This window comes from Engraulis encrasicolus, chromosome 22 (assembly GCF_034702125.1).
Source record: "Engraulis encrasicolus isolate BLACKSEA-1 chromosome 22, IST_EnEncr_1.0, whole genome shotgun sequence".
NCBI lineage: Eukaryota > Metazoa > Chordata > Actinopteri > Clupeiformes > Engraulidae > Engraulis > Engraulis encrasicolus.
In genome coordinates this window covers 15,780,996-15,802,897 of record NC_085878.1, presented here as the reverse complement: position 1 = coordinate 15,802,897, position 21,902 = coordinate 15,780,996, and the positions used below count along the sequence as shown (strand labels likewise).

At 46.1% G+C, this 21,902-nt stretch overlaps 1 protein-coding gene across 3 annotated transcripts in view; it reads right to left on the bottom strand.

The window, feature by feature from the left end:
• Positions 1 to 21,902, bottom strand: part of LOC134439225 (zinc finger protein 609-like) — a 108,377-nt gene that overhangs the window by 10,409 nt on the left and 76,066 nt on the right. For all 3 annotated transcript variants that reach the window (XM_063189119.1, XM_063189120.1, XM_063189118.1), the window contains 2 exons: positions 7,974 to 8,202; positions 965 to 1,052 (listed from right to left, as the gene is read on the bottom strand). In XM_063189119.1, the coding sequence (XP_063045189.1) occupies positions 965 to 1,052; positions 7,974 to 8,202 (317 nt within the window). The remainder of the gene's footprint in view (positions 1 to 964; positions 1,053 to 7,973; positions 8,203 to 21,902) is intronic.

The following is a 21,902-nucleotide window of genomic DNA, read 5'->3' as shown; positions in this document are numbered from 1 at the left end:
GAGCCTAATAAAGCAGTAAAAAAAAAAGGTTTTTACACACTGCATCCTAGGTAAAGAAATCAAACGATTAAGTGTATATTAAGTGTAAAATATACATACATATCAACGAAACACTATACTTATTTGACATGAAATATGTAGCAAACTAGGCCCTTTTTAATGAGCAGGAGGACATCCAGGCATGTTCCTAGTGACTGGCACAGGCTAAATAGACTTAATGGTGAAAAACCATCGCCATGGTTAGCCACCATTTTGTGTATGCGGAATAACAATCACCATGACTACACTAAATGCTTCCTAATCAGAGGCACACATGCTCAAACGCGCACAAACACACACAAACATGATCTTGATTACAAAATAGAACCTAGAATACAAAACAGATCATCACTCCATATCAGGCAACCGAAGTGACAAAAAAGACTAACTAACCAAACTAATTATTTATTTACTACAGCATCTTTAATGCTGGCAGCATTTCAGAATAGAAACACGCATGGTAAACCCAGCAACAACTGACAGGAATATTAAGCCCAATCTGTTGGAGCTCAAGCAGCAGAAGAATCCATCTTATTAGCTGGCACTGACAGTGAAGACGTGTAATTTGCGAGTACTGATTGTAATGGGGCTTTTGGCTTCTGCTCTCTGCTCCTCACAATAACAAAGAAATTGTCAGTCATCTCCCCCAGAGGAACACACTAGAAAACCTTTCAATCATGTTTGGGAAGTGCTTTGTTACAGGGTATGAATGAACAAAGCCGTCATTTTTAACACTGTGATCATGGAAAAATTTGTTATTTAGTTCATTCACTAGTTTACCTTGATGGGGCCCTGGTAAAATGTTATCATCAAATGAAGTTCACTAAGTCTGGGCATTGGACAAACACCGTAAACCATCGACAAAACATTTTTAAAACACTGTGTTGCTTTAGCAATGGGTCATTCAGTTCATTTGCTAGTTTACCTGGGTGGGGCCCAGTCGTGTCGGGTGCAGTCCAGCAGTGTCCCGACGTACGTCTTATTCCTCCAGGTCACGTTCACCACCAGCATGCCTAAAGACACGGCAGGACAGAACACACAAGTCAGTAAATACTACAGAGTGAAGACAGGACAGATCATCCTTTTATTTCCCTCTGCCTTCATGGCACCCTGGCTCATCCTCCCCGAGCATGTAACTCATCTCACTCGCGTTTTTCCGCTCTTTCTTTCAGCTTTTTTTTCTCTCTCCCCCTACTCTCCTTTTCTTTCATTCTCTCTTTCTCTCCCCAAGTCTCTTCGACACAGGCTTGGGGCAGGCTCTCCACTCTCCATTCTAATAGATCAAACAGAGGTTTCCAAGGGCAGCGCTCTCATGGCTGCCTTTTCTATTTCCACAGCGGCGGTTCATGACTTTGGAGAGCTGAGAGGCTCCTACAACAGGCACGGTGAATCATTTATATGTAAAATGATTTGATGGTGTCCTCCACCCGACTTTGCAGCAGCAGCGTGAGTGTGCGCGAGAGGAGAGTTAAGAACTGGAGGGGGAGAGAGTGAGAGTGAAAACCAGAGTGAGAGAAAGAGAGATGGAGAGAGAAGAGGCGAGAGAATAAAAGGAGGGAAGGGAGGGAGGGAGAGGGAAAGAAAAAGAGGAATGGAGAGAAAATTGTATTACAGCAGTGTGGAAAGGGCTGAGGCTGAGGGAAAAAGGGATTTTTGCCTGGTGTTCAATAGGGCTCTTGTTCAACACCTTGTGGCTCCCTATAAGCCAGCCGCTGTATCTGCATCCCCCACCCCACTGCCCGATCGATAGCCGCAAGCCTACAGAAAGTGACAGTCTGTGCTGAGGCTCAACACATATAACGCTATAGGCTTTTCCAGGAGAGGCAGAGGGAGGAAGGAGGGGCAAGGCTTTTGGCAGGCTCCCCTCATTGTTACAAGACACCATTTTTTCCCTTCTTGCTATCCCCCAACTCTACACCCCTCCCTGCTTTTGTTTTCAGTCAGCAGAGCACGCTCCTTCACCAGATGTCTGCAGCAGGCTATATTTCTCCCAAAACTGAAGGATTAATTAAGATTTACTGAGCGTGCCTCGTGGTAGGCAACACCTTAGCACTAACAGAGCCGGGGCGTCTGCCTGACGAAACTAGCAAGCTGGGTTCCTCCGGCAGACATACTCAATCAACTGCAGCACGAGGGCGATACACTGTCAGCTCCGCAGGACCTGTGAGTGTTGTATTGCATTAGATTAAGGAGGGAGCTTATCATTACGCCTAGTGTCTTGGCCATGCTACCTCCTCCACATGCTCATGTCGTGACCCGAGAGCCCTGCTGATCTATACAATTCAATCGGGTCGCTCGGCCGCCTGGTCTCTCAGGTCCCCTGGAATGGCTCTGTCGGCCGAGCGAGGACCAGAGAAAATTCTGTTTAAATATTTACATCAGGGCCTTTTGAATGATTAAGGGTCCAGGAGTCCGCACTGTCTCTCTTTTCCCATATCTTCGCAGCGCTCTCTTTCCAGACGCAGCTGGGGAGGCTCTGCCAAAAAAAGCGAATTATGCTTACACGACCCACCGCGGAACTACAAATTTCCACAGGCAAAAACCGCACAAAGGTGAGCCTGGCCAGCGAACGGCGATAAAGCATGCGCGCCGCAGTAAACTGTCCCTCTGGGACAGAGCAGTTCCTCTCGTCTTTAAATGGAGAAATCAAAAGGACGGAGCGTTTTAGTAGGGCACCCTATTCAATTTGGGTCAGACACATCATGTCAAATAAACCTCCTTTTACTACTTGCTAATAAGCACTCTATGGGATTTGATGTCTCTTGTCTCTTAATTCTCGGCAGTGCTAACAATGGCTGCACACACGAGCAGTTCTGTAGCTATTCAGCCAGTCTTTTCACCAGAATGAATCTTAATACGAAGCCGGGGTTACCTTGAGTAACACAAAGAGAAAAGCACAGCTCTGAAAAATGTAGACTATTTATAATGAAGTGAGAGGAAAAAACTATGAATACGCTTAAGTACATTTTGGCTTCCACTTCTGTGGTTTTTCTAGTGTTGCCAGCTTTAAAAAAGAATAAAAATCTGTTACTTGTGGCCTGACCACACATTTCTTTAAAAAAATCGGTGCAGTATGAAATCTGACAAAATGCTGACAGACACGTTACTGACAATCCCCCAGCTGGATCCGGCCCCTCCAGGGTGTACTGAAAGTCCGTCTGAATCAGAGCAGAGATCTGTCTGATTGTTTGAGGACATTTTATGGGTCATCTATAAATATGAGTGTGTTGTGTGCAGCGCAGCGGGCCTGGTCTCCCGGGGACAACCCGGTGGTACTCACATACAACACACTCTGGCTCCGAATGACTCACCCCTGCTGCCACCGTCACCCTACCCCTGCCCCGCCACCCCCGGCCACCCATACCGACTTTGATTTATCTAAACAACCGACACGGCGTACATTAGAAATGTTAGGGCTATCAGTCATTGATCTTTCGACATTGCTCAATTTTGTATGAGGGGACATCTGGAGCGCTCCAGCGTGCCGTGAGTAGGGGTTGACACCAGGGCAAACTGGCTGGCGGGCTGGCGGGCTGTCTGTCTGTCTGGGGCTATGGCTGGCTGGGGCTGCCTCTGGATGCTGCTCAATTTCCCTGGCATTCAGCCATAGCAGACTCTGTGTAAAGGCCCTCAAGGCTGCATTTCCAGAGCAATAAACTTCCCCCCGCATTTCACAGCTGACATTTGCTAGGTATCAGCATGGAACCTTTGAGACGACTGATACCTCACTGCTTGCTGCTGCTACACCGAGCACACACACACACACACACTGCGGCATCCCTGATGGAGAGAGGAGTGGGGTGTCCACTGTCCAAGTGCCTCCTCCTTCCAATACAATGGCACTCACTCAGCCTGCCATCTGGTTTTGATTCGTTTGCACAAGTGTGTAGCTGTTCAACTCCTGACCTGTCGACAATTGTGGCAGTAGCTGTACGTCTCTCTGTCACCCTTCCATTTTCCACTGAGAGCCGAGCGAGAGAAGCAGGAGGAAAATGTACTTCGCTTCCAGCTAGGTTTTTAGGCGTCATGGATGATTGACGCGTTGACGTGACTGTGCCGCTCGGGAGAGTCCACCCAAACCTTTAATCCTAAAATCATGAGAAAATAGAGGGCTGACTAATTATATCTTTTGGACCGAAGAAAGGAAACCTGAGGTCTATTGTCAAGGGTGACTATTAAGTTGGCACTCTTTGGGCTAGGCTAACCTATGGTGAAACAAAATTACACCCCGGCAGTATTACTTTGCAGTGCTTCACCGGAGCCCCTGTGGATAGTACATTAGACAACACCATAATTCAGAGGATATTGGGTGAACTTTTTTTTTTACTGCACCCTGGAAAAATTAGGATATTTCTCTCTTTTTTTACCAGTCAGTCACTGGAAAGATCTCATTTGCCTCTAAATTGCCAGGGAGCTCAAGTGCTGTCTTTTTAAGGCACTCCGGGGGAAAGACAAGACAAGCACTGCCTTCACAGCATGCCTGGGATGGGGCTTGAAACAAGAGCTCCAAATTAGACCCCAGCCAAAGGACGGGCGGTAACATAGCAACAACGCGCTAATAATGAGCCGCAAGATCCATTGAAACGGGAACACAACATGACAACAAAGACAGATAACAGACATTAATAAAAGAGCCCAGAATCCATTTATTAGATCTCTCTCAGCTTTGGAGAAGGGGGGTAGTCCTCAGCCTATTTTTTCCCAGACTGGCTGAAAATAAGCCAACAGGGGAAAATGGACCATCAGACTAGAGATTAAAAAAAAAAAAAATGAAGGATAAAAAACCCTGTCTGATATTACCAGAAGCCAAGAATCCATGTAAAAGTCTGATTGAGAAACCATAGCAAACCTCAAGCAGCAAGCGCAACCACACTGGTATGCTGCAAGGAGAAGGAGATACTTTTAGAATACACACGACACGACCCAACAGCAAGAAAATTGGAGTCTTGCTGGCTGATAGCCTTGCCTTCCCCGAGACGCTGACACACACCGCGGAAAAGGAAAAGAAGAGGAGGGAGAGAGAGAGAGAGAGAGAGAGAGAGACAGAGACAGAGACACACATCTCAAAGCCACTTTTATCTGAAAGATGCATACAGTCTCTGCCAAAGGACACGTCTGTGTGCTCTGCTTTTCCACCCACATGAGTGTGCCACTAAGATACCAATCTGTCTGCTGTTGGAGTGGAGAGAAACACAGACTTCAAACGAGCTGCAATTGGCGGATGCTGTGAGCACCAACGCAACAGAAGCTCCCTGGTTAGCCCAGCACCTAGCCTATGGAGAGCTCAAGCCATTGTTAGCAACGCAACAAAAAGGCTGCACAATACTGCCCTCATTTTCCCGCACACACGTATAACACTAAATTATATACTGTATAAGGCAACATGGTGGGATTGTTTTTGTTCTGTTGAGATAACCTGAAGCGCTTGCCTATTCTGTAGTACCGATACCTCCCCCTGCATACCAATTAAATGCAGCAGCTGAGCTGCATTAGCCTCATAGCTGTGTGTGTGTGTGGTGTGTGTGTGTGTGTGTGTGTGTGTGTGTGTGTGTGTGTGTGTGTGTGTGTGTGTGTGTGTGTGTGTGTGTGTGTGTGTGTGTGTGTGTGTGTGTGTGTGTGTGTGTGTGTGTGTGTGTGTGTGTCTAATGTTTTCTAACCGGGCTCCTAATAGAGCTATACAGCGTTTTTATTTAAATTATTCTTCATGTTTTTTTTTTCTCTCATTGCATCATTTGGTTTTTAATCACATGCATTATGATCATCGGCGGCACTACAGTCGCTATGAATTCATTTCGTTGAGTTTTTTTTTCTCCTCTGCATTGTTCCTGCTCGCGCTGAAACAAAGGCAGTAGATACGAGCCAGCATGTTGATCTCATTTCTAATGTCTCTTTTCTGTGTTTTGCTTTCACAGTTTCCACCAGCCTCTGTTGTGCTGCCAGTGTTTTATCTGAAGGGCCCTGCGAGCCGAACTGTCAAAACATGATGACGGTCCAAAATTTCTGCAGTCCCGTCCTGTCCCGTCCCTCAACCCCCACCAAAAAAAAATACGATTTGATCTCTCGCCACAGACATGAGAAATGGTTCCAATTTTCAATTCTAAATGGTTACACCCGGGCGACACCATTGATTCACTGCCACGATCAGCCGTGCCGTAACTTATGGGCAGTCATTAGAGGGGCTGTCTGCTCGCATCGCAGCGTGTATCACTGGACAACATTATACCTCAGCGGTGCTCCGCAAGCTAGCACCTCCCTCGCTCGCACGGCAATTAAATGCAACATTAGACTAAAACCCTGACCTCCATAACACCAAATCATTTTCCAAACACACAACCCTGCGTTTTTTAATTTGTTGCTGAGGTGAAGCTACCCCCCCCCACCCCAAAAAAAAAATAAATAAAATAAAAACCAACAGCCGATTAACAGCTTTGCTCGGGTGACAGTGTTGAAAAAAAGAGAGAGAGTGCGCAGTAAAGAAGGAAATTGTGCTGAAGAACCAGATTAAATATCAGAGTGAAACCGAGAGGTAAGATGACACAGCTCTGGCTCCTCCACTCTCAACCATTTTGTGAGAATGAAACAGGTCTTGCACTCGACGTAGCTGGAGGGGCCAACCAGTATCCACCTCCTCCACCCTGCACATACACACACAGAGCCCTGTTGTCTCTATCGCTCCCCACCCCGTGTTGTTTCCACCGCACCTCCCCGCCACCACCCCCCACCCTCAACTCTCAACCCCCTACCAATCCACCCAGGCATGCCAGAGACAGAATAAGTGCAGCTGGCTGGCTGCATGCATGTGCTCACACAAACATATCCAGCACCGGCTACACCGACAAGCCCTGGGTGAGTCAGACACACTGTGCCCACAGCAGGAGAGAGAGAGGGTGACAGAGAGGGGGAGGGGGAGAGGGATAGGAAGGCAGAATTAGAGAGAGCGAGAGGGAGATGGAAAGCGAGGGTGAACGAGAGAGCAAGAGCGCGGGAGGGAGGGGTGAGTGAAAGAGAAGAAGAACATTCAGACAGGCAGAGTGTTTGGAATGCTGATGAAGCTTGCCTACCCACTCTCTCCCTCAGCAACAGCCCTCCCTGCACCCAATCCCCCCTGCACTCCCTGTCCCTTCGCCTCTTCTCCTCTTTTCTCTTCTCTCCTCTCCTGGCTGGCTTTATGAGCTGCCTTTTTAGAGAGCAACCAGGACACCGCAGATAAGCTGCTGGACTTCCCTGGCTGCCAACAAGTGCTAACGTGCTCTTGTGTTTCTTGGCACGGTCACTTTGTAGTGCTCAATCATTGCCTGACTGTTTATTCTAATTACCTTTAGGCTCCCCCCCCCCTTTTTTTAAAAAAAGGGAAAAAAAAGACATTGCATTCTATAAACAGGGTTGTACTAAAATAACCCATTCAGAAATGCTAGGTCAAACCACACAGACAAGAAAACAATTTGGGTTGGCTGTGACCCTAGGGGACCAAAAGCATGTGAAAATGCTGTACTGTGTGATGGTGAATAAAGCCCAGTTCTTGTTTTTGGTTTCCTCCCCAGCATAATCGCTCTGACAAATGCATTAAGTAGGCCACCGAGGAGCATGTGCGCCATTAACAGCAAAATGGGGGTTAGCTAGTTTTTTAGAGGCAATCAAAAGGCCACATGCTCTCACCATAATATGGCTAATCAACATCAATTACAACCAAAAAACAACACAAACCAAATGAGAGAGCAAGTAAATAACCCTCGTGGACCTGCAGCAACAACAGTAGCATCGGCAACATCATCAAGATATATACAGAATGTTTGGAAAATGAAAGTTCTACAGAACGTTGAGCGCCATTGAATACAATGTGGAATTGTAGAATCCTGCATTGTTGTACAACACATTCTTTTATAGAATGTTCACAAACCCACACCCTTTAAAAGGTGATGATGACAGTGACTCACCGTCCTCGGTCTCCTGCCAGACGATACCCTCCAGGTTGACGCTGGTTCCCGGCTCGCAGGGGCCCAGGCACTCGGGCTCGGTGGCCAGGGCCACCTCGGCCGTGTTGACGGCCACCGAGCGCGTGCGCACCATGATCTGCTCGCAGGGTGAGGCGATGTCCGTGGCCGTGCCCACCGGCGCCAGGAGGTGGAGCGGGGGAGGGGCCGGCGTGGAGACCGGAGAGTCCATCTGCGGACACGGGAGACAGAGAGAGAGAGAGAGAGAGAGAGAGAGAGAGAGAGAGAGAGAGAGAGAGAGAGAAGAGAGGGAGAGAGAGAGAGAGAGAGAAGAGAGGGAGAGAGAGAGAGAGAAGAGAGGGAGAGAGAGAGAAAGGGTAAATACAGGTCACACACACAGTTGAAAAAAAACGCACTGCACATAAACTGAGATCTGGAGATAGTTGTGCAGGGGAGGAAACCCTGACATATGGGGGGGGGGGTGAGAGCAGCAACAGACACTGCTTGACTGACAACCCCAGCCAGGGGGAGAGACAGCCGCGACTCGAGCTGCCCTCAGTTAGGGCAGCACAGGGGATTGCTCTGGAGGGCCTCCATTGACTGAGGGGTCAGGGCCTCCCTTATTCCTCTATGGCCCCTGCCGGATCTGATAAAAACAAAAAAAGAAAAGGAGGAGAGAGAGAAAGAGAGAGGGAGTAGGAGGTGGAATGCCTTTGAGGTCCAGATCAGGGCTAAGAGGAGAAGAGGTACGGCCGGGGAGGCTCCTTACTTGCCACACAGTACGATCTCTGACACCGCATCATGTCATGGTGTGATCACTCACTAATTCATTCAATTAAGGGGCTTGGCTGTGGTGAAGGAGAGTGCTGGAACAGACTGCCTGCGCGGCCTCTTGTAATTGAATCCACCTGCACTGTGTGGCCATGTGTGTGTGGAAAGATACTCCAAACACACACACACACACACGCGCGCACACACACACACACACGGCTTCCCTTTTTCACTCCCTCTTTCCTCTCCTGATTTTAACGGCACAGCATGCAGCAGACACCAAACTCGGTGCTCATTATTTGTCGCTGCCGCCAACTTAAAATGCATGAATTCACGGGGCTGGGAGAGGCACAAAATGAGAGCTCGCTAATTAAATTGGGCAGAAAAGTGCTGCGCCGCTCACTGAAGTAAGCCGATAAGGGACAACCCTGATAGAGGGAGTAAGCATATACGTGTGCATGTCTTGACAAAATAACACTGTAATGAGGAAAAGAAAAAGTAACAAGCATCTGATATTTGAAAGCCTTACTTTTGAGCATGAGAAAGACAAGAAAAAAACGTTAGACGTGTTTATTTGGCCAATTAAAAATAAAGATCTTTAAAGGTTAAGATCCCCGAGGTATTCAATTTCAATAACAGCTTTTATTATGCCATCAGCAGAAGGGGCTGCGTGATTCATGAATAATTACTTGTGGTGAAGGAGCCTGACAATTTAATCAGACAGTGTGCATGGATGAGTCATGAATTACAAGTGTATTACCCCAAGAAAGCCTTGAAGTACTCGCGGCGCTCACATGACAATGTGGCGTGCTGCGCAGATATGATCAGCAATGCAAATCAAAATGGGAGATAAGGAGTATTTAAAATGAAGGGCTGCTGTGCGATGCTTCTACAGGCGTAAACAACGGCACATGATTTTTTTGTGTGGGGTGGATCAGCAAACGAGTGAATCGGTGGAAGAAGGAGTGGCGGAGTGAACTGCATGGCAATCCAGTCATTTACGATTCATTCGTGCAGCTGGCTTCAACATTTGAAATTTAAGAGGTTCATTTTTCATCCTAAATTTCACCCCATTTCACTTACCCTAGTGAATTTGGGAACACCACAGACTAGCCTAAAATAAAATATCTAACGCTGGCACTTTAGCATTCTCATTAATCAAAATAAATATCAGCTGGCTAGTTTTGGCAAAATAAATGGTCAGGGAAGACATTTTTCCAAGGGGCAAAAAGCAAAAAGAAAATGAAATCCTTCCATCAAAACAGGGGCGTGTTTTAAAAGACCCATGACTTGCAGAGTGTAAATCATCTCAGACCGTGTGCTCGGCACTAAAAAGGGCAAAGTGCTGCTGCACAGTCTGATTTGAGAGAGAGCTAACATCTTCACCAGAAAATGGGCTGAGAGAGCTTTGCACTCTTGCAACGCTGACTAAATCCTCTTGGGAACCCAGTCTGGTCAAACACAAGCTTAGTGCTGGACAATCAACTGAATCTCTCTGCACAATGCCAACCTTTGGCAGCGTTTCAAAATCTGCTCCATGCTGAAAAACAAGGGCAAGTGATTTGCTCAGATTCTTATTCCGCTCTGATTCTCTGCTCTGAGTCTGGACCCAGCCCTACTAGCCCTACATGCAAATGATCCGACTGTATCTTTACTGCTAGCAATATGGAAAACCTATAAGCTTTTATGTTTCCTTATGCTTTTTCTTTTTTTTTTTAAAGAGGGCTTAGGTTTGTCTCGTAAATCTTAGCGTCAAGCGCCTTGAAAAGGATATTGACAAAGCTCTGCAGGGTGGCACAGTGTAGCGACATGAAAGAGGCAAAGAGCATCCATATCCTGGCTGGCTGGGAAATGGAAGACGGTATTAAACAGCCCTCGCACTCAGCTATACTGAATCCCTGCGCTGGAGCTATGAGTCATTCTGCACCGTGACATATTGTGAGCCTAATGAGCCAGATGAGATGGCTGAAGGGGGGAGGTTGTAGTGTAGGGGGTGGGCTGGGGGTTGCGGTGTGTGTGTGTGTGTGTGTGTGTGTGTGTGTGTGTGTGTGTGTGTGTGTGTGTGTGTGTGTGTGTGTGTGTGTGTGTGTGTGTGTGTGTGTGTGTGTGGTGCGCGTGAGTGTTGAGGGGGGTGGGATCAACCAGGAAGCACTAAATGAAATGGATTTCACATATGGCACCAACCTGCCTCCCTGCATTTTCCCCCCAGCACTCTCTCTGCTCTCTGCGAGCGAGCAACCAGGGCGAGCGACACAAGCCTGTATAAAATTCGATCCTGTGAGAGAGGGGGGGGGATCAAACCAGAGGAAAAACCTGCGAGCTACATTATGCCGCAGCATTCCAACGCTGAAACAGCAGAGACAATAACCAGATTCAGTTTCACTCATTCACAACCTCCACCCTCCACAGCCTCTAGCTCCGACCCACTACCCAACACCCCATGCGCTGCACCCCAAACCCCCTTCAACCCCTGTGGTGACTATGTCCTAGCTCCACATGTGTCTGCAAGTCAAAACCCCATTCCATGAGAACTTGCTGGGGACTAACAACAGCGTGTGGCTTTTAGTTGGATGTGTCTGACGTTTTAGTTTTTTTTTAGGAGCGTCGTGATGGCTCAGATGAATCAATGTTAGACTTCACGACACGATTACGGAGGACAGTGAGAAGACGATACTGACAATAAAAGCACATTTAAATGTTTTATCTGATTTCTGTGCCTAATGGGTAAAGACGTTTGCAGTAGCAAGAGTTACACTCCTGGAAGAGCTCCATTTAACAAGCAATCTCCTCGGCTTGAAACTCTGCACAAATAAATGCACACAACTGTGGGCCATAACTTCATTCTCCTCTCTCCTGAGCACCTTGTTTACACCCCCTGCTGTGTAGCAACTGAAGCGTATCTCCAGTAAGTGGGTGGACCCGGCTCATTCTCGCCTCTGTGCTTGATGCACTGCATCAAAAAACGTGGTTGTAAAAATCATTTCCTCATCTGTCTCCAACACTGCGGGGTAATCTGATGGGTTTAGCTGCTTGGGACTTGATCTCCTTAAGGTAAATTACTTCGGGGAAGTCTCAAAAAGAAAGACGGCCCTTTGCTGACAAAGTAGGCGAAGCTGACAAAGCTTCATGTGCCAAAACCCCCTCCGTGACACGGCTATAGCAGAGCAACAGGGTGTAACTAATTGTGATTCAGCCTCGCAGGGATTTATCCCGTTTCACAAGGATACAAACTCTGCGCCTCTCTAGTATCTGCAGACAGGCCTTCTGTGTGTCTGTAGAACAACTAGGTTTAATACTCTTCCAGATTAACATCCAACTAAAGCCCATGTGTGTGATTGGGAAGACCATTTTGCCAGGGGGTAAACTGTGCATTCCCTGCCAGTTCACATGATGAAAAAAACCCAGTGTTGCCCTTTGGTATATTGAAAAATTCTAGCTGGTGATGAATGCTTGTAATAGGTATTTTGTTTGTTACGTAAGACTACTATGTGTAAGGCTACTCTGGCACCTACGGATTCACAAAACTGAATTAGGTAAATTCAAACTCAAATCTTTAGAGTAGCCTTGTTCTGTTAACACAAAACACAGTCGACACTACAGCTTGGAAAAATGAATAGAAACGCCACACGTGTGCAGATTATGGTGATTTACAGGGATGGTGAGAGCCACCGTAACAGACCACATGGACTAGCCTGCTGAATTTTAATTAAGGCAGGACTATTTAGCATATACGGTTGAGCAATTAAGATAGCCAAGGTTTTTTTGTGGAACAGAAAGGCTAAAATGCACTTTAATGTAAGGCTGTGCCACACTGAATGAATAAGAATTAGGCTGAGCACGAGGACAACCGTGTTGATATGGTAATACAATCCATTTTCAGCAGCAAAGGTTCAATAACACACACAGACGTGATGGCTACCGAAATCTAACTACCGTGCTTGCACAAGGAAATGAAACGCGATTAGCATTGGACCCACAAAAGCGCACGGCGGCTCCCATATCAGCTCTCAAACAGAGAAGCAATGGTGTGGCTGTGTATGTATTTTCATGTTCGCTTTAGTGTAGCCTGGAGGCAGCCTCCCTGGATCAGCCCTTTTCCCCCATCCCCCACAGTATGCAAACGCTGCCAGAGACAATAAAACGCTTGCAAACATCATGCTCCACAACACTTAAATCCACATGCAGGGAAACAAACAAACTGACAGAGTTAACTCAAGCCCACATGTCTTTAAAACCCAGCAATGGATTCCACAGCCTTCTCCCCCCCCCATCCCTTGTCTGATTTCCTTTTTCTCAAGAGCGCCGTCTGCCTGGCTAAATATTGCGCAGACCACAATGTTTTAGAGGTTTTCCACAGTGTCACGCAACCTCATTCCCAGTCAGATTCCTTAAAAAGAGCCACACTGGCCGAGACTGCTACTTAGTTTCGCCTCGCTATGCAGTGGAGAAAAGGGGAAATCAATGGGCTTTGTGGGCAGACATAAAACAAACAGAAAAGACCATTGTGTTTATGATGTTTCACCTCACTTTTTCTTGGTCTTTACTCGTCTTCAACACTACAGTACAGACCCTTCTTCTCATCAGACCCTTGAGGCTTACCCAACACCTTAACTTGATTATTAGCAAGGGAGATTAGGATATGCTACTCCTGATCTGAATTAGGATTATGGCCGGATTACGCAGCGTTCCGCCGCGTCAACATCTGCTCCTCTTTTGAACTCTTTCGAAACATACCACTGAGCATTTCGAGGGCTGAACAGAAATCTGTAACGTGCAAGCAGCTTCCCCTTGAAGCAAAGCATGGCCTCTGGGACTGACAGACAACTACTAATTCTTCGAAGTGCGTGGTGTGACACTAGAGTGGAAAAAAATATGAGTCTCCTGTGGGCGCCATTCCTGAGTGTGTACACATTAACACTGAGGAAAGCAACTCGGAGACAGCCGGGCAAATAGAGTCTGACTGAGTGGACCAATTAAAAACGCTCTGCTAAGATGGCGAGTCTGCGAGGCATTTTGTGTCAACGAGCAGCAAAATAACCTGCACTGAGGAGAGTGGAGGACTGCACAACACACGGCTGTTTGGCTGAGATTTCAATAACTATGCAGAACTCGGCAATTAAAAAGACAAAAAAAGAGAGAGAAGGCTAGATTCTCCAAATCGGCAACATGGGCAGATGGTAGTTGGGCTGTTTCAAATTAACATTATTTAGGAAATGCAATCAAACAGCATAAATTCTCTGGTAAGCATCTTGCTTGTGAACCAGTATTGTGCTGGTGGAAAAAAGGACACTTTACCCAAATAATCAAATAAAAATAAAGAAAAAGAAAAAAGAACCACGTTGAACTTCTGAGGATCTTTCAATCCGCATTTCAACACCCTAGAAAATTGGTCAAACAGAAAATAAAAGCCAGATCAAATAAAAACATACCACAATCACATCTATGAAATAACATTTGACTCTCCTGCTTTTCTGCTCAGTGTCTTACAACACAACATAGATGTCAGACATGGTTAGTCTAGCCTTATCTGGCCTTTTCTTCAGCTAGCAAAAACAAAAACACGAGCTGAACATGCCTGAGCTCCTGCACTGACAGCTTATTGTAATTCATTTTAAGTAAGCCATTACGCATCCTTTCACTGCACCACAGATGAACAAATGTTGGCTAATTGCGATAAACAAAGGAAGATTAACGGCGAAGAATGGCCAACAGATGAGACCTTATTTATTCAAGTATTCCTAACGGGTAGCATTGCACTGTGCAGCAACCTACACATCCTCCTCTGCTCGTATCACAGTCTGCTCCCTCATGAGAGCCGATAAAACCGCTTTGATGGTGCAATGCGATATCCATTTGAGACTGATTTAGTCTCGCAAGATATCATATCCACTACTCCGCCATCAGTCTGCTTGCTTTTTTTAGGGGTTGAGGTTAATTGATTGGGATGAGTGTCTCTCTGACTCAGAATAAACAGCCAGAGCAGGATGCAATGATCTGTAGGCTAATCAGCAGAGCACTATGGGGGGAAAAGGCAGCAGCAGAATCATACCGTTCCACAAGATTACAGGTCAATTATACACACAGCCGCAACACTGTTAATGGATGACAAAAATACACTCTGCAAGTTGTTGGACACCACTGTAAATGACTTAAAGGATTCCATTTGACCATGTCACAGTGGAGGACAATAACAGTGACTGGATACTACTATATTTCTCAATGAATGAAAAATAAGCTGCGTAGTAACGAGACATAAACTGCAATAAAAACATGATTTATGACTGCCAATTTGTCTTATTTCACTCAGCCCTAACACTGTGGTGCCAGATACATTTAAAGGGAGGTGAGTGTCTCTGCATGTTAACTCATTAGCTATGGGAAACAAACATGCCACGAGGTCACCAGTATTCTAAATTGATCACGCTCACTCGATCGTTGCCAAGGAAACCTGAAATGAGCTCCTCAATAATAATGATTTATTTTCTTCCACCAAATGACTCAAAAGAACAGGGATTTCAAATGATTACAAAGCCTATGATGGATTAATCTTTAAAGGCATGGCCTGTGATGATTCTTTTCAGACTGGTTACAACAACTTGGGTTTACATGGGCTGTGGAGTGTGCAGCCCATGTAATTTGCATGCATAATTGCGGTTCATCTGTTAGGTCCTTGCTAATGTCACTATCGTAAACAGCCAAAGAAATATCTCTGCTCTACTGAACAGAAATAAAGAGCTGATGTGAACGACTGTGGTTGCCCGACACCAGATTCAATTAAACGTGTTTTGATATGACCACCTTCAACAGACAGCGTTGTACAAGTCTGTGTGTGTGCCATTTTAGATTTATCCGCCTTTCTGCCTTGCCAGGGTGGGGGCATGCCATTTATCTTGCTTGCCTTGTCTTCAAAAAAATGCTAGCACCCAGAGCACATGCTGCAAGTAGCCTACTTCACAAATGCCAAATTACAAACTATAGCCTATGATGTATAGACAGACACATAATGGATTGACATGGCCTGCATGTTGGCAGACGCAGGCAAAAAATTTGACTTGGACATATGAAGAATTGAACCCTTGTGCAGTCATGCTGTTTACAACGAGTTGCCAAGTGAAATAGCAGCAGGAGAACTGAGAGAATGGCATCAACAATAAACACAGGCCTTGGGGACAGCGTAACGATCTCTACGCTTTTGGCTGACCGACAGACAGCCAACACTCTTTTCCATGTCGAAGCACTATCCCTCCAGATTCCCCACACCCTCTCTCCACCATCTAAGCCTAGTGCAGCTGGCTTTCTTGGGCTCATGCCCAAGGGTGTTTACCAACTGACAGGGAGTTGAGAGGGACTCGAAAGTTTAGTCCCAGGGAACGCCGCAGCCAGCGAACCACAACTCAACAGACGGGCTCTGCCTGAGGTTTTCAACAAAACAATCCCAGCATAATCAACTTAATCAAATCCTACGGAAAAACCTCACTCAAGCTCGGGCTGTTGAATGTACTGCGAGCGCTGAGAAAAACCTCAGTTGATCAGCACACAAGAGAAAACTTGTGTGCCACAACAAGACGCTTCATGCGGAGCGGAGAGAGCAGAGGTGACAGCTCTGCAAAGCATCCGGTTCTGACAGCACTGCAGAGGTATGATGGCTCCCATATGGACTATCCCTCTCCTTGTAATGTCTAAGCAAACGGTCTCTGACATAAAATCCACATTACTAAACCTATTGGGGCGTGCAAAATGATGAGTAGACTGGATTAAACAAAGATGATGTGAGATACAACAGTCATGGCACTCTGATCACCTCTGAGGTGATTCTTTTCTTTCCTGTTGCTAGTGGACATTACACCAATACTTCATTTAGATTGAAATATTCAAAACAATAAAAATGTCAACAGGATTCCTCAATGAAGCCCCCGGGGCACGATACTGCCAGTCAGGCATGAAATGACAACAAGTTTGTGTCTGCTGTCTGTCACATAGGTTGGCGGGAACGGGAAGACAGTCATAATCCTTCACCATACTGATGCAGTCTGCCTGCCAGATGGATGGCAGTTTTCATCTGCTTTTAAAAGAAAGGATCCACCGGGCCAAACTATTCGCTATTTCACAGACTTTTTTTTTCTGGGACGGTGGTTGGCACGCACAAGGTGATGACAGGCCAGAGGAAATCCAGGTGAGAAAGAGGTTGACGCCACAGTATGACACCGTACACCACACAGAGCAAGGGTGGGGTTAGCGTAGGGCGGCCATTCTCTCTTTGACACACCGGAACAAAGCTCTTTCTGTTGGAAGGGAGGAGGGAGGTGGAGCGGGGCATGGGGGGGAATACCAGATCCACTCCCTCCTCCTCCTCCTCCTCCTCCTCCTCCTCCTCCTCCTCCTCCTCCATCTCCATCTCAACCTCTGCATTGCCCCCCCATCAACGCCACCTCTTGCCTTCACCACAACAACGGTATCTATTACAATAATAATCCACATTCTTGTCAAGGTCACCCACGAGTGCTCCAGTGGAGGGTCTGGGCCAGGAGAGGAAGCCCAGATAATCAGCTCAGAAACACCGAGGATATTTCTCCCGTCTCAGGCAGCGCCCCCCCCTTCTGTCCATGCCTAGCCAGACACCTTATCTCACGCCAAGGGGGATAACACGAAAACAGATCATTATACAGCAATGTGCAGCCAAAACCAACAGTTAGCAGCATCTTACAAAGACAGATAAAATAGCCTGGACTTGGTCTGGTTTGGAGTGCGTATTGTAGTGTGTGATAATACTTGCAGTATGGCTTCAATCTTTCAAAGTCCAGGAATATAGCACAGTGGTGCTTTTAAAAAAAAAAAAAAAAAAAAAAAAAGACGACTAAAATGAATATTTAATGACACGGCAGACTTACCATATCATTGTACAGCAAATAAGTCCTAAAGATCATTCTTTCACCAAAGACCAACAGTCAACCATCAACCAATTTACTTTTACTGTATCTACATGGGATTACCCCATTTACATAATAACTTACAAAAGCAACGCTTCTACTCCAGCAGATTAAGTGGTATAAGCAATGCCATGAGGTTAAGGATCAAAAGTGACTGGGCAGGTTCGAGGCATTTTCAGAAAAGTGCTTTCGGCTACCTACCACACAGCGTAACTTAATGGTACAGACTTAAACTAGCCACGTATAGTAGCGACATGGAAAACAAGTTGCTGTTAAGCCTGCAAGGCTTCCCCGGAGACCCAAACCACCAGCCTATTTATAGAGCTTCTGAATTTGCCCACTTCCTCCAAGCAGCAGCAGACCTCTATGTGGGTGGTGCTTCCTCCAACAGACAAAACATTTGTAGATAGGAGAGGAAAAACATTTTTTCCCTTCAAGAATGCATCACAGGTAGTCTTGCTGTAAAGTTAAATGTAAGTTTACTTTAAATCAGGACTCAATGGTCCTAAACACAGCAGCCTAAGTTATAAGCTTACTGCCTGACTGATCTTTAGTGTGCTTATTTACAAACTGCACTCAATCAAAATGAACTAGATATTTCAATCAAACTGGAAATGTGAAATACTGCTGCTGCTTCAATGTGTCTACAAGCAGAACTACTGATTATGCCTGCTAAATGAAACGCTGTGCAGTTTGAAACCCTTTTTTTAGGTAGGTTAATTGAAGTACCGGTAATGTAACAGGTAGCCCATGACTATTAGGCCGTTTAAAGTGCATGCAATGAAAACAACGCACAAGATACACAGCGAGTTCAGTTCAATCTGTAATTATGCCAGCCAAACCAGCCCTGTGACTCAGGGACTCTGATCCCGACTCCATTTATTTTAAGCAGGAGACCTGACCTTTGAAGGTGTCTCATTTAAACAGAGCCTGTGCTTGAGGACAGGTACAGCGACAGAATTAGCAATTAGCCTAATGGGGTGTCAGACTGGAAGGTTCTCAGCTGCATCACAGACTGCTTCCCGCTAAATCTGGGGAGAGCCAAGCAGTCACCGAGCACAAACAATATTTCTCCGTTGCATTATACAAGGCTTAGAGTTATGCAAATATGTCACCCTCACTGGATTTCTGGTTCAGCAATGTCAAACGTTCAAACTTTTAAGGGGCTGAAAATTCACCTAATGTGAAATGGAAATGAGCACACAGTGGCAACAGTCAGTTGAATTATTGCCCATATAAAACTTCAGTCAGTCCTCTCAAGACATTTTCAAACAAAGAATTTTAAACCCTGTTGCAACCAACACTCAATTAAAATTATATTCAATTACCACACACTTTCTGAAAGGACATAAAATGAAGCTGAGGAAAAGGTCATTTCACAGAACAAAAGCTGTCAATCACAACACCTAGAATAGTTGCATTCAGCCATTTCCTCACCACTAAATCACTGTTACAATGCTCACAACAACATGCTTGAAGTTGAGCATTTTTCTCAATAAAATCTAAAGCACTGATTACTGTTGTAGGCCACAGATCTATTTTAAGGAAGATTCCCATCCATTTTTCAGGAAGACACGTCTACAATGTGATCTTGCATGAGGAAACAACATTTCAGTCCAAACTTACAGGCTGCACAGAGCATGCAACTCTGCAGTATGAGGTACAACTCAAAGGGAAGTAGCTAGAGGAGAGACATGGGTCACTGCAGTTCAACAGCCAGTTACAGTCTCAACAGTGCATCTTCAATGACTAGCGTTCCCTTTCTCAGCTAGTAAGCTTAGTTAGCAGTGCAGAGGGGCACATCAGCCGAAATCAATTTCCACTGAAGTAAAAATGTGAACAGTTGATAAGTTATACAGTATTCAAAACAGTCGTTTTTAACACGTTTTTATGGCCAACACCAAATTATTTTGCTCACGTTTTGTATATTATTGGGCTCAAATTCATGTCTAGTCAATGTGTAGTGGAGACACAAGTTATAAGCAACTCAAAACCATGAAATAATAAAATGCCTTGTAATGTTACGATAGAGAAAATTAACCAAGTAGTACAAGGAGATTGAAGACAGAGAGTGATGTGATCCACTCCAAGTGTGCACGCCTCCATATTCAGCAAAGACACTTTCACAATAGTCTGATTAGCAATGGACAGGCCACCGTTTTACAATTTGCTCAGCCTAGCCTAGGTACTATTCACCTACTCGATCTTTCTTGCTACAAGATGCAATATCACTAATGACAGCACGTAGTCAGTCACAATCCCTGACCAGAAATGCAGGTCGGTCTGTGCATCCTAAGGGGTCTGACACACCAAGGCGGTAAAACGTCGCGGAACGGCCACGTTTTTTACCGGTGTCGGTGAAAATACATTGAAACCTATCTGTCCGTACACACCAACCGGCGGTAGTCGGGCGTCAGCGGCGCGGTAGCCGGCTCCGCGCCGCGCTGCATTTGAAAAATAGATCTCGAGCGTATTTTTCACGTCGGCGACCGGCGGGGTCTCATTCAAATGAATGGCAAAGTAGCACGCTAGCTGTGGGGCTTTTTTTTTAACAGGACTGGCCGCGCATGCCAACGCTGTCAGTGTGAAAGGCAGAGAAAAACACATCGGCCGAAACTAAGCAGAAAGACCGCGTCCGTCCTGCGACCGTTCCGTTCCGCCTTGGTATGTTTTGGCCCTAAGGGGTCTTACACACCAGGGCGGTAAAGCGTCGCGGAACGGCCGCGTTTTTTACCGGCGTCGGTGAAAATACATTGAAACATATCTGTCCTTACACACCAACCGGCGGTAGTCGGGCGTCAGCGGCGCGGGAGCCGGCTCCGCGCCGCGCTGCATTTGGAAAATAGAACTCCAGCGTATTTTTCACGCCGGCAACCGGCGGTGTCTCATTCAAATGAATGGCAAAGTAGCACGCTAGCTTTAGCTGTGGGGAGGGTTTTGAACAGGACTGGCCGCGCACGCCGACGCTGTCAGTGTGCAAGGCAGAGAAAAGCACGCCGGCCAAAACTAAGCAGAAAGACCTCCTCCGTCCCGTGACCGTTCCGTTCCGCCTTGGTATGTTTTGGCCCTAACAGGACTGGCCGCGCATGCCAACGCTGTCAGTGTGAAAGGCAGAGAAAAACACATCGGCCGAAACTAAGCAGAAAGACCGCGTTCGTCCCGCGACCGTTCCGTTCCGCCTTGGTATGTTTTGGCCCTTAGGTAGAGATTGCCTAATGAAGGTCTAGTACCGAAACGTCGTTTATTAAAGAAAGAACAGCGAAATGGTCAGTGTGCGGGAGTTTCTTTGAACTTGGCCCTTAGGCAAACATAAGAATAGCTTGAAGCTCCTTGCAGCTGCCCATCATCATGTTTTCAATAGCTAGATGGAAAGAGAAGGTGACATCTTTTTTTGCACACAAATCATCACAAGCCACTGCTAATCAGCATTCATAAATCAGATTCAACCTAGTCTAATTTGTCTCATCAAAGACACTTAACTGTCAAGTCAAACTATATCAGAATATGCAGTTAGAATGTACAACACTTGCTCAACAGGTAACTCTTGCCCATCAATCTTGCAGTCTGTTTGGCATGGCTGTCGTTAACCATTTCCCATATAGCCTACCATTACATGCTTGGCATGTGATCATTTCCATTAGCCTTGAGGCTGGACAGTTTACATTTCAGACTTCACTTATGATTTGATTTGTACACAAAGCAGCACATTTGAGCGTTCAAAATGTGCTTAGCCCAATACCACGGCCTTGACTGGATATAAAAACGAATTAGCGTCCAAGAGATTTAGGGAGATGGGCATGAAAAAAACATTATTCTCCAGGGAGTGAGAAAAAAAACGAGCGAGTTGGCAGGTATGTCACATATCTCTCTGAGGGAAAAAAAAATCTAGCCCACATTGTTCACTATGCAGCCTCCACCGACAAGAATGTTAGACATCGCTCCCAACGGACAAGCTTGTTCTGCCTTTAATTTATCTATGCAGCATAATCCCCTTTTGAAACCCTTTTTGGGGTGAATTGGAAGGGCCTCTGCATTCAGAGCGATGTGGCACCGGGGGGAAGTGTGAGGACTGTGTATGTGTGTGTGTGTGTGTGTGTGCGTGTGTGTGCGTGTGTGTGTGTGTGTGTGTGTGTGTGTGTGTGTGTGTGTGTGTGTGTATGTGTGTGTGTGTGTGTGTGTGCGTGTGTGTGCGTGTGAAGGCGGAGAGGGAGGAGGGGGTGGCAGTAATAATCAC